The 13,745-nt window shown below is 42.4% G+C and overlaps 1 protein-coding gene across 1 annotated transcript in view; it reads left to right on the top strand.

The window, feature by feature from the left end:
• Positions 1–13,745, top strand: part of LOC124606846 (estradiol 17-beta-dehydrogenase 2-like) — a 173,862-nt gene that overhangs the window by 135,346 nt on the left and 24,771 nt on the right. The window contains exon 6 of the mRNA XM_047138962.1: positions 24–116. Coding sequence (XP_046994918.1) covers positions 24–116 — 93 coding nt within the window. The remainder of the gene's footprint in view (positions 1–23; positions 117–13,745) is intronic.

The following is a 13,745-nucleotide window of genomic DNA, read 5'->3' as shown; positions in this document are numbered from 1 at the left end:
TAATACCTTGTCTATGTTTCCAGGTATCGCTAAATGTTATGAAGTGGTTAACTAGAGGGGACTTTTCAAAGGTGATCGACGAGATGGTAAGAGCCTGCGTCGGGAAGAATGCACAGGTATGTACTTGAGAAAATCACCATATGTCAAAATCATTTTCATCTCTATGAAAGACGTATGTTGATAATAACCATCTGCCTTAAATCTCATGATTTTCGTAAGATAGACGCCTCATGGTTCGCATCAAAGTCCTAACCGCTCTGATTGAGGTGTCTTATGTTTTTAGACGATCACTTTTACTCGTTGTTTGCTTCGGTTTTCTGGCTAGCTACTGCGCACCGAATTTGAGTACGCGACAGTGTGTCAAACGTTAACTAGACCAGTGGTTCAATTCTCTGAGCCTCCGGGCGTGCTTCGGAGGCTGCGACGACATGTCGGTATCAGGCATTTTCGTTACTGTAGTGATGCTGAGAAGACGAATAAAAATCCGTTGACTTATCTTCGCGATCCGTTGTAATGCATGAACCATACATTTCTGACCAACGTAATAACAAATATATATGTACTAAATGTACATTTCTGCTGTGGAAGCAAAGCACAAATGAAGCAGTGAATTAAAAAATAGTAAAAGTACTCTTATCATTGATCTGCCATAATTTTCTGGTCTATATATTACAAGGTGTTTGTGTCTTGCAAAATATTGAAGCAAAACAATCACTCGTTTCAAGAGTAAAAAAAGAAGATAAAAATTGTGTTTTTTAGCTGGTTTGGAAATCATTTGAGTTCGTTTAAACATTATGCCTATTAATCTGTGTCTAACTGCATACAAATACATGGCGAAACTTGAAATCGTATTCACAAAGATGTCAGAACATACAAGACACTAATAATTTAAAGTCTGAGACCTAGGCTTCACCTTGTGATGCATCGCTATCATTGCCTTGAGTTGCCATAGTGTGGTTTAGGTTGAAATGGCTCTAAGCACTATGGGACTTAACACCTGAGGTCATCAGTCCCATAGAAATAGAACTACTTAAACCTAACTAACCCAAGAACATCACACACATCCACGCCCGAGGCAGGATTCGAACCTGCGACCGTAGTAGCAGCGCGGTTCCGGACTGAAGCACCTAGAACCGCTCGGCCACAGCGGCCGGCTGCGGTCTACGGGTAGCATCTTTTGCTCGTAATGAAAACGTTCTGGGCCCTGAGTTCGAACTTCGACACTGTTTGAACTGTGAATATAAATCATCAGCAGTGGCATCTGTGGACTTCCAGCGTAATAAGTAATCGTCGTCCTGCCATCGGACTTGACAAAGATGGCGAAAATGGGGACAGAGGTTCAGGGCAACCTCTTGCCCTTGGGGTGGGGAACCGCCCCTAAAATGGGAGAGAATCAGCAACGATCAAGGGCATGAGGCTGCAGAAGGCAGTGGAAACCACTGCATTAAAGACACGTAACTTGTATCCACAGGACATGTGGCCTGTAACTGAAGAAGTGTCATGAGCTCTCCGTTGGCAAAAGATTCCGAAATAGTCACCCACTCGGATCTCCGGGAGGTGACCATGAGAAAAAGAGTGAATAGTCAACGAAAGGATGACGTTCTACGAGTCGGGTCGTGGTATGTCAGAAGCTTGAGCGTGGTAGGAAAACTAGAAAATCTGAAAAGGAAAGTGCTAAGGCTCAATCGAGATATAGTGGGGGCCAGTGGAGTGAAATGGACGGAAGAAAAAGATATCTGGTCAAACGAATATAGGGTAATATCAACAGCAGCAGAAATGGTACGACGGGAGTTGGATTCGCTATGAGTGGGAAGACAGGTCAGGGAGTGAATTACTGCGATTAGGTCAGCGACAGGGTGTCATCATCAGAATAGACAACAATAGACAACAATTGTTCAGGCATACATTCTGACGACGCAAGCAGAAAATGAAGAGATAGAGAAAGTATAAAACAAAACTGAAAGAATGATTCAGTATGTAAAGGGTGAGTACAGTCTAGTGGTCAAGCGGGATTGGGACGCAGTTGTAGGGAAAGGAGTAGAAGAAGCGATTATGGGAGAATGTAGGTTTGGTACTAGGAATAGGAGAACAGAAAGACTAATTGAGTTCTCCAATAAATTTCAGCTAGTAATGGAGAATATTCTGTTGAAGAATCACAAGGGGAGGAGACATACTTCGAAAACGACGGAAGATACGGGAAGGTTCGAGTTAGGTTACATCACAGTCCGGCAGATATTCGCAACCAGACAATGGAATGTAAGGCGTACCTTGGAGCAGACATAGACTCAGATCACAACTCAGTAAAGACGAGAAGAAGACTGAAGTTTAAGAGACTAGTCAGGAAGAATCACTGGGCTAAGAAGTGGGATAGGGAAGTGGTACGGAAGGAAGAGATACGCTTGAAGTTCTCTGACAATAGATGCTGCGGTGATGAATAGGTTAGTAGACAGTACAGTTGCAGAGGAACGGACATCCTTAAAAAGGGCAATCACATAAGTTGGAAAGAAAAACATAGGTACAAGGAACGTAACTGCAAAGAAACCATGTGTAAGAAAAGAAATACTTCAACTGATCGACGAAAGAAGGAAATACAAAAATGTCTAATTTAGACGAACGCAATATCTCCAGGATTGTTAATCTTTTACAGAAGCTCGAAATTTAGCGTTTATTTCGATGCGAGATGCTTGTAATAGTTTCATCAACGAAACTATATCTCCAAACCTGGCAGAAAATCCAAAGAGATTCTGATCGTATGTAAAATACACTAGCGGCAAGACACAGCCAATGCCCTTTCTGCGCTATAGCAATGGAAATACTGTCGATGAAAGTGCTGACAAAGCAGAGTTACTAAACACAGCCTTCCTAAATTCCTTCGCCAAAGAAGACGAAGTAAATATTCCAGAATTCGAATAAAGAATGGCTGCCAACATGAGTAACTTAGAAGGAGATATCCTCGGAGTAGTGAAGTAACTTAAATCATTCAATAACAGCAAGTCTTCTGGACTAGACTGTACATCAATTAGGTTCTTTTCAGATTATGCTAATGCAATAGCTCCAACTTAACGAAATACACAACCGCTCGCTCGACTAGAGATTCGTACCCAAAGACTGGAAAGATGCACAGGTCACACCAATATTCAAGAAAGGCAGTGGGAGTAATCCACTAAATTACAGGTCTATATCATTAACGTTGATATGCAGCAGGATGTTGGAACATATATTGTGTTCAAAAAATGTGAATTACCTCGAAGAGACACAGTCAACACGAATTTAGATAACATCGTTCTTGTGAAACACAACTACCTCTTTACTCACACGAAGTGTTAGTGCTATTGACAAGGGATTGCAAATTGATTCTGTATCTCTATATTTCCAGGATTCTTGACGGTATACCTCGCAAGTAGATTGTAGTCAGCTTGTGTACTTACGGAATATCGTCTCAGTTATGTGACTACATTCGTGATTTGCTGTCAGAAAGGTCACAGTTCGTAATAATTTATGGAAAGTCTTCGAGTAAAACAGAACTGATATTTTTGTCGTTCCCCAAGGTAATGTTACAGGCCCTCTACTAATCCTTTTCTATATAAAAGATTTAAGAGACAATCTGAGCAGCCGTCTTAGGGTGTTTGCAGATGATGCTGCCGTTTCTGGTCTGCTGAAGTTATCAGAAATCAAAACAAATTGCAAAACGATTTAGGAAACATATCTGTATAGTGAGAACATTGACAATTGAAACTAAATAATGAAAAGAGTGAGGTCATTCATATGAGTGCTAAAATATGAAAGGTAACTTGTTAGGACTATTTAATTGATTGAGAATGTTGGCAAAACTTAGTGTACTAACAACATTTATTTTTCCAAACAAGACATAAATTATACTAAACAAGTTATAGGTTAAATTCCCTAAACAACCAACAGATGATTAAACACTCCACTGGGTGGCGACTGGTTGGCAAAGACAGTTTAACTAGTTGATCAGGTAGTCAAGTACTCTGGCCCTAAAAATGTAGGTAACGCAAGCTGAATTGGTCTGACGCTGAGCAGACTCTGACTGATCAGATCTACTGAAGTTTCTCTACATACGTGCAGGTGAGAGCAAGTGGCGATTGAGATATGTACGCCCTGACAATGCCGGAGCGGCAGTACATTACCCTGTTTACTTTGTGCAGCCACGTGACTTGCAACTGGCGAGATGTGTGCGGCGGAGGAGGTGAGACATGGAGGCGGCACCTGTGAATCGATCGCGGCCATGAAAGAAATGCAAAAATATCACGGTCTAGCGATCAGGCAGATGGATCGCAATTTACTCTCTACCAGAGCCCTGAAATCACAGTATATTTCAGTGTGTGATACTCCCATTCGCTGGTCGTACCAAGGACCAATTTGGCTCACTTATAAGACAGAGCACACAAAGATACCAACGTCAAGACTGGTAAACCAAAAATGAATAAGTGTGCCCTCAGCAAACGAGTAGTCTGAGACGTTTGAAGTCACACTGGCCGTACAGTAAGAACTTCACCACAGGCTCCCCAGTCCAAACTACTCGCAAGTGAAGCCAGTTTCAGGAGTTTTGGGAGTACCAACCACACATGCCAGAGCTTCGACCAGAACAGCTCACTAGACCCCAGTCCCCGCACCTGAGAGCTTCCCAACTATCCAGGAAAAAAAAAAAAAAAAATCCGTTTTCCCGCAAAGTGCCCGAACGACACCGTCTTGAGCCAATTACAAGATTCTAGAGGCTCTAAATCTCCCCTCCAACATGACAGAACAAACTCATGTCGAACCAGGGCAAGCCTTAAGAAATCTGCGTCTCTGAAAAAAAAAAAAAAAAAAAAAAAAAGAAATCGTCAATTACTGGCTTTTTTAAGTTTTTGTAGAAGGGGAAAAGATGATTTTCCCCAAATTCATGTCGCTTCCCATGGCACCAAGCGAACAGATCTTTATTTAAATCGCCTGTGCCTTGGAGCCTGTTAGTCCTAGCTACGAGATGCAATAAAGATACCATCTCTAAACGTTTCTCAGATGCCAGAGTTTTCTTATACAACAGGGGCAGCCGAGGGAAGTGGCTCACTGGCCTTCTTGCAATATCAGCAAACACGAAAACAGGTGAATTTTTATTAGACTTGGCTCTGCACACAATGCCCAGTTTACGACTCCACTGTGTGGACACGTTCCTTTAGACCGTCACCCCAGCCCAGACTTCTGCTGGCACTGCAGCAGGTATCGTGACATTGTCCTGCTGGAGCCCTGTCCTGACGATGGGCTGCCTTGTCTGCCTTGTAAGGCTGTGGACCTGTCTGGCAAGATTTACTAAGGGATGGGCTCAACGCCAATTGCTTTCAACTCCCAACAAGCCGTTTCTACAAGCTAAGCATAAAAATAGCTCGTGCTTTTAGAGCCCTACCAGGCTCCATCAACGTCTGCTCTGGCCGTTAACATTCTGGAGTCTTGCACAAGGTGTGTCAGATTGTAATAAAATCTTTAATAATTTTCTGTATACGAAAAATAGATGATAGAGTAACTTGTCCTCTCTCAAAGGAATTCGGTTACATGATGAATCAGTCTAACCTAAATGCCATGTATTCAACTAAATACCTAGGGATTACGATTATGAACAACTTAAAGTGGCAAATTTACACAGAAAATGTTATGGGGAAGGCGAACCAAAGACTGAGTTTTATTGGCAGAAAACTTAGAAGATACAAACAGATCTAGTAAAGAGACTGTGTATACTACACTTGTCCATCCTGTTTTTGAGTACTGCTGTACAGTGTGTGATTAACGGAGTACATCGAGAAAGTTCGAAGAAAAGCAGCACGTTTTGTATTATTGAGAAATAGGGAGAGAGTGCCACTGACATGATACAGGATTTGGGGTGGACATTGTTAAAACCAAGCCGCTTTTCGTTGCGGCGGAATGTTCTCACGGATTTTTAATCACCAATTTTCTCCTCCGAACGGGACAATAGTTTTTTTTGATGCTGACCTACATAAGAAGAAACGACCACCAAAATAAAATAAGGGAAGTCAGAGATATAAGTGTTCGTTTTTTCCACGTGCATTTCGAGTTTGGAATAATAGGGAATTATTTTGAAGGTGATTCAATTAACCCTCTGCCAGGCACTTAAGTGTAATTTGCAGGCTATCAAAGGTAGATGTAGATGTTCAGGGGAATTCGGGAATACAGAAACAAAACCAACTTAGGTATGAAGTGGAGGATAACTAAAGTGAAATGGCTACATGACGACTGAGGAAATCGAAAAAGAAATTATAGTCGAGTGGACTAACTCAGCATAGAGAAAAGTCAAAACAACCTTCTGCGAAATGGGTGCAAGGCGGTAACATTACGAGTGTAATGTAAATCTCACTGTTAAATGATAAAGGGAACAATACAGGTGGAAGATCGAGAATGAAGTGCACGGATTACAAAGGGTGCACAACAGAAATGTAGTCTTTCGACTCTGCTGTTGAATCCATACGTCTAAGATGCAATGGCGGTAATCAGAGGAAGCTTCAAGAATGGGATCGACATTCAAGGCTGAAGATATAAATGTCAAGATTCGTGGATGACATTGTTATCCCCAGTGAAAGTGAAGAAGAATTACATGATCTGTTGAATGGAATGAACAGTCTTTTGAGTACAGAATATGGATTGTGAGTAAATCGAGAAAAGGCGAAAGTAATGAGAAGTGGCAGAAATCAGAACAGCGAGAGACTTAGTATCAGATATTTACTATCAAAAACAGTCTTGATCACAAATTATTTATTTATCACAGAATTGTATGGCAGTGAGATATGGACTGTGAGAAAATCGGAACATAAGAGAATCTAAGCATTGAGATGTGGCGCTACACAAGAATGTTGAAAATAGGTAGAATGATAAGGTAAAGAATGAGGAGGTTCTCTGCACAATCAATGAGGAAAGGAGTATATGGAAAACTCTGTCAAGAAGAGGGGACAGGATAATAGGACATCCGCTAAGACGTCAGGGAATAACTTCCATGGTAATAAAGGGAGCTGTGGGAACATGAAACTATAGAGGAAGGCTGAGGCTGGAATACATCCAGGAAATAATTGACAATGTAAGGTGTATGTGGTAGTGTGAGACGAAAAGGGTAGTATAGGAAAGGAATTGGTGGTTGGCCGGATCAGACCAGTCAAAAGACTGATGACTCAGAGACAGTGATTTAATAGTGGAAAGATGGTGCATTCTACAATAAAAAGGAAGAAACATGGTGATACAAGACGACATTGTTATACTACCATTGTTTACATGTGCCTGAGGAAACGCTAATGTTATTTTATTCTGAACGCTGTGGCACCAGTAGGTGCTATATATATATATATATATATATATATATATATATATATATATATATATATATATATAATAGTAAAAAATATTTGGATGCACTGTAAAGCTATACGTATACCTGTAGATCACATTATCATAGATCATCTTAAGAGAAGCTTGCTGATAGATGATAAAAGGGTCTCTGGATTGCATAATTTTTATCTACATGACTTAGATTAGCATCTACGTTTAACTATTTTCGATTGAAACCTTGGGCTGTCGTGTGTTCTGCCGGATATCAGCGTCGTACCTGCATGATATTTCGATAATGTAGCTCGTAACCTTCAACAGATGCGACCTGAGACCTGCTCGAGTGTTTTTTTTTTTTCATTTTTTACTCTCTTCCCTGATGGGGGAGAGCGGGGGTGTTTTAAGGCTTGCATTGCCCTTTTCAGCCATACTAGGATATACAGTACGTGAATTTCTTGATTTAACATTTCATAACTTTCTCGTAGTTCGTTTACAAAATTGCATTGTCATAATGTTTACAATACATATCATTGCAGTTGGATTTATAGTTAGCAAGAAAATTTTAATATTTCGGAGACCATGCACTTGGAGGAATGTTGGGCCTAGGTAAACATCTATTTCTGCCGTTACTTAAAGCGTTACTGGCACACATGCAACTGATGGATTTTAATGAGTAATACATACTGAAAAAAGCCAAGCTTCAAGATATATTTTTCATATTTAGTTTAGTTCTTCGATAGATCACAATCGCAGAAAGTCTAATTATTTTCCCAAGATGAAAATGTGAGGCGAGTTACTGAGCAAATTTCTTCCTCTTGAACTTCCGAAATTACTTGCTCACTCAAAAAATGTGACGTAGTTGTAGCAGAATTACAGAGTACTGCGGAACCTATCGAGTACACGTAAAACATTACGTCAGTGATCATACTGGTTCAGACATTAATGACAGTAGCTGTTACATTCACTGTTTTTTTTCCGAAATAATTCTAGAAATGGACTAAACAGGGCAGCACCAGTCAAGAGGCGGGTAGCAAGACTTCCGTACATTCAGTAATTAAAACTTCCGGGCTAAGAGGCCGTGGTCCAATTGTAGAATTACTTCTCCCTGACATCAGGGAGAAGTATTTCTACTATTGGACAACGGCCTCTTAGCCCGGAAGTTTTAATTACTGAAGACGCCGGCCGTGAAAGCCTACACGCTATGACTTCCGTACATTGTTTTTATATGAAATGAGTTCAGTTTTAAACCGATAAGTGGCTCGCACGTCGAGAAAATCGCAGCCCGACCTCTACTCGGGCACGGCCTTTGAAAACAGTCGCGGCGCAAGCTGTGTTCAGACTTGGTATTCAAGGTGTCAATCTACAGAAATTAATCTACATAATACAATATTTAAAGTGCACTGTCGTTATGTGTACATTACATTTAATTGAAGTTGGTTTTATAATTTATTGGACAATCTTTTTCTACGAAAATTAATCTGCATACATGTATACAACATTTTACATAAGTTTTGGTTCGGGGTGTACATATGGAGATACTTGGTACTTATTTTGTTTTGGGTTTTTCAAGATTTACATACGTTTACATTTGTTACTTAATACTAGTTGGGTAATATATGGTGATATTTGGTGTATGCAAGGATGGTTGTGTAATGGCACAGACAGGTGTCTTACTTTGTGTGTGTGTGTGTGTGTGTGTGCGAGCACTCGCGCGCGCGCGCGCGCATGCCGAGTGTTTTGTTTTGTTTTGTTGTTGTGCGTTTTGGGTTCCTTTGTTTGTGTATCTTGCAGTGTTTCACGGCTCTGGTCATTCGTCTAGGTGTGGGTATTGCGCCAAGTTTTGTGTTATAGGCTCCATGGTGGGGGCGGTTTCTGGGAATATTTTCGATGTGTTATGTGCTTCCATGTGTTATGTGCTACTGTACACGCTGGTACTATGTATTTGTGTCGAGGTTCTGTTTTGGTCGGCGGTCTAGTTGTATGTCTTCCACGTTGGGGCGTCTTTGTAGGATGTGTGTGCCATAGTTTGCTCTGAGTCGGGTAAGTCTTGTCTGTAGGGGTTCTGTTTTTGTGATTCGGTATACGTCGTTGCTAGGAGTTAGTGGGGGTAGTCTTCGTATACTTCGAAGCAGTCGTCCTATGGTTCTGTAGAGTCGGTTTGCGACTGGTCTTGAGATGCCTCCTAGGGACGCTGTGACGTATTGCATTAGTGATTTGATGACTGTCTTGCATGTATGTATCGCCTCCTTGTTGTCGCATCCATGGAAGCGTCCTTGGCTTAGTCTTATTAGGTTTTTTGTCCGTTTCTTATTTTGTCTAAGAGGTGCGTCAAATGGGTGTTCCAGTTCATCCATGTACACCCATAGGTAATTTGGCTGTTATATTTAATGGTGCGTCCCACAGTGGTAGCCGAATGCCTTCGTGTAATTGTGTTCGTTTCTGTGTCATGTTTCTATGTCACGAAAGGATTGTTTGTGTTTTAGTGGGGTTTGGTTTTATCCGCCATTTTGTCGTTCATCCACGTCTCTAATTTTCGGAGATAAGTTCCTACCTTCTGTTGCATTGTTGTTGTTCTCAGTCCAGTGCACCAGTATGCGGTATCGCCTGCATACATTGCTACCGTCTCGTCAGGCGTCGAGGTTTTTGGTATATCTGTAGTGTGTAGCGTGTACAGTAGAGTGATAGTACTCTTCCTTGGGGGACACCTGCTTGTGGAGTCTCCTACGCGCATCTTGCACGTTTTGTTGCTTAAGTAGGCATTAATTATTCGGATCATTCTGGTTGGTATTCCTAGTTGCGACAGTTGGAATAGCGGGCCCCGATGCCACAGCTTATCAAAGGCACGAGTGAGGGAAAGAGCGAGTGAGCATTTTCCTGTATTTCCTGTATCCTTTTGTCACAGCGTTTGTCAGTTTAAATAGCGGGTTGTTTCTCGAGTGATTCGGTCGGAAGCCAGATCGTATCGTCGGGTCTAGATCTTTGTTTCCTATGTGTTTTTTGAGTCTGCCCGTGATGATGCGTTCATATGTCTTTCGGATGACGTCTAACAGAGAGATCGGTCGGTAATATTTCGGGTCTGGGCGTGGTTTGTCTGGTTTTAGTAGTATTATTGTTTTACTTGTCTTCCGTGTAATGGGGATGGTCTCGTTTATCATGCAGTAGTTAAACATTATTGCTAATATCAATGTCAGTATGTGAAGTGGTCCTTTTGTAAACGTATGAGTCGGATGTCGTCTTCACCTGCTGTGGAGTTTTTCCCTGAGAATATAGCATTTCTTATTTCCTCGTTTGTCATATGTCTTGTTAGTTGTTGCTCGTCTTCGGTTTCAGTTGTTGATGTGGTGAGTATTTGTTGTAGTCTTAGGTCTAAGAAATCGTTTGAAGTCATTGTTGAATATCGTGTCTTGGGGGAATGTGTATACGTCCTGTAACACCTTCTTGAATATGTTCGCTTGTTCTTTTCTGTCGGTCGTTGGTTCCTTATTGTCTGTTAGGGTCACGTCCGTTTTTTGTTTCTGTCCGATTAGTGCTCTGAACCTTCTCCAGTAGCGTCCGGCTTGTCTGCAGTTAAGTTCGCTGCATTTCTGATCCCACAGTCTGTGTTTGTGTTCGGATATGATCCGCTTGATGCACGCACTGAATGTGTTCCAGACTTGTTCTAAGTCGGGATTGTCGGTATGTTTGATCTCTTTGCACAGTCCTTTCTTCTGTCTTAAGAGGTCTAGGGCTTCTTGCGATATGGTAGGTTTCCAGTCTTTTGTGATATGGCTTCGTCTATGGCTTGTCTGAAGGTGTTTTCGAGTATTTTGGTTACCTGTTCTAGGTTGTGGTCATCTGTAATGGTGATTGGGATGGAGAATTCGCGTGTTAGGATATCTTTGTACTTATGCTCCTCGAGTGGACCTGGTCCAGTATTTATGTCTGTGGCCCTCCCCCTCCACCGACGGTTGCAGGCATTCCCTCTGCGGTCCACGCCCGCTCGCTGCGATCTTCTAGAACGGTGCCAATCAGTTTCCCATCCGCTGCTGTTCTGGATGTTCCCTCTGCGGTCTGCGCCTGTCGGATCCGCTCCTGGACGTTGCACGTTCCGTCCGCTGCGCCTGGCACTCTGTCCGGTAATTATTTCCCATATCCGTGCCTCCCGTTCTTCTATTCGTGGACAGGTGTACAGCCGTGCGCGTTGCTCCTTTAACAGTCCCTGAGCAGGATCTCAGGCACTACTTAAATGGTACCCCATGTCGCGGTTCATGACGTTGCCAGTTACTTTTATCTCAATAGATTCCCTTATAACATTGTCAAAGAATCTGGGTGTCTGTGCTAGAATCTTGCTTCCCTCATAATTAATGGCATGATCTGGTTCTAGACAGTGTTCAGAAATGTGTCTCTGATGTTCTTTGCACCTGATATCCACTGTTCCTGTCATCTGGCCAATGTAGGACATACCACATTGACAAGATATAATTCCCTGGTTTCCGTAACCCCATGTCGTCTTTAACACTCCCCAACAGTCTTCCAATCTTACTGGATGGACAGAAAACACACTTGATATTGTGTTTACGGTGAATCCTACGGATTCAGGAAGGAACAGGACCAGCATAGAGCAGATACGCCATGTTCTTTGCTTCACCTTGTTCTGCTTCTGGAACCTGTGGTGTAGTGGTTGGTTGGGGTGCCCTCTCAATTTCTTTGGTGGTGTATCCATTTTTGCAGAACACAGTTTTAATATGATCTATTTCTGTCGATAGACTCTCTTGGTCTGACTGGGTACACGTTCTGTGGCCCAATGTCTTAAGTAACCCGTTCTTCTGCGCAGGGTGGTGACAGCTGCTGGCCTGCAGATATAAATCAGTGTGTGAGGGTTTTCGATTCACACTGTGGCCAACAGATCCATCTGCTTTCCTTTTGACTCGTACGTCCAGAAACGGCAGCTGGCCATTCTTCTCCAGTTCTCTGGGGGAGTTGATATTTGGGTGCATGAGTTAAGATGTTCAAGAAAATCATTGATTGAGCCTATCCTTCCCAAGAGGCCAGATCACGGCTGTCTCTAATGCCCTCAAATCTCTCCATAAACATGTTGGTAACCACATGAGACAGTGGGCTGGCCGTAGCTACAACTTCAGTTTGCTTGTAATATTGGTTCCCGTACAGGAAATGTCAGTATATGCCTGAATAGGTCCAACAGAGCACCATCAAATTTGTCCGCAACCATTTCTAGTGAGTCTTTCAGTGGGACGCTAGTGAAGAGCGATATCACATCAAAACTAACCATGATATCTGAATCTGTGATGCATAGTTGCTTGAGGCGTTGCAGGAAGTCTTCTAAGTTTCGGATGTGGTCAACGCATTTCCCCACATATGGAGACAGCAGATTTTTCAAGTACTTGGCTGTTGCGTACATAGGTGCCACAATGTTACTGTCAAATGGGCGTAGTGGCACACCGTTCTTGTGTAATTTAGCCAGACCATATAGTCTAGGTGACACTGGTGCTTTTGTCCGTAGTTATCTGATTGTCTTATTAGGCATCCGTGTTTCCTTCAGGAGAGCCCTGGTCTTCTTCTCCACTTGTGAGTGGGGAGCAGACCACGGAGGGAGCGACGGCAGAACACCCGACAATCCAAGATGTCATTAGATCGCCGGGAAAGCCTGAAGAGTTACATCAAAAGACTCCACGGGTAGGAAATGTATCAGAATATCAAGCAGCTGGACAAGCTTCGACAGAGGAGAGGGACGATGCTGAGTTCTCTCAGCTTTTTGCTGAGATTCCCAAATGGAGAGGTGGTACCAGTATTTGGCATAATTAGATATCACATCAACTCCAGAGCAGCGAACAAGATAAAATGGAGAGCAAGCATGGCACTGGTGAGAGAGGTGATTCGAGATATGCGCCACAGGATAGACGTTGCAGCGAGGAAGCTGCTACACCTTCATCCGTATATGGCTGCCGCCGTAATTGGGGAAGATTGGGTCTCGTTAAAACGTGGCTCCTGGTCTTTAGCGGAGTGCGCCAGGAGGAATGCCTCATCTTACCAATCTGCATAGTTTGAGCGCTTGAGTAAGAAAGCACAGCATATTTTTCGATTGTTTTCTCTGACATTGTCATCTGTGGGGAATTTACTGCTTTGGACACATTTACAATTGAGTGCTTTGGAGGATAGTGAGTGCACGTTGGCGATGTATGGTGGAAATTATAGTCAGTTCAGGTATTCCATCGTGTCTATCACCAGGTTAGGTCAGGTCAGGTTAGGTTAGCCGCAGCTGAATCGTCCGGGTCGTCTGATTTCTATCTATCATCCTGCAATCTCCTGTCTCCATCATCTGTTAACGTTTTACAGTCATACGTTATTATTATTTAAATAAGCAATTGTTCTGTTTCTATAAAAATCTCTGCATGTATTTCAAGTGCATTTACTCTGTTAGTATG

The sequence above is a fragment of the Schistocerca americana genome, chromosome 1 (assembly GCF_021461395.2).
Source record: "Schistocerca americana isolate TAMUIC-IGC-003095 chromosome 1, iqSchAmer2.1, whole genome shotgun sequence".
Classification (NCBI taxonomy): Eukaryota; Metazoa; Arthropoda; class Insecta; order Orthoptera; family Acrididae; genus Schistocerca; species Schistocerca americana.
The sequence above is the reverse complement of the archived record's forward strand: the minus strand, read 5'-3'. Positions and strand labels throughout refer to the sequence as shown.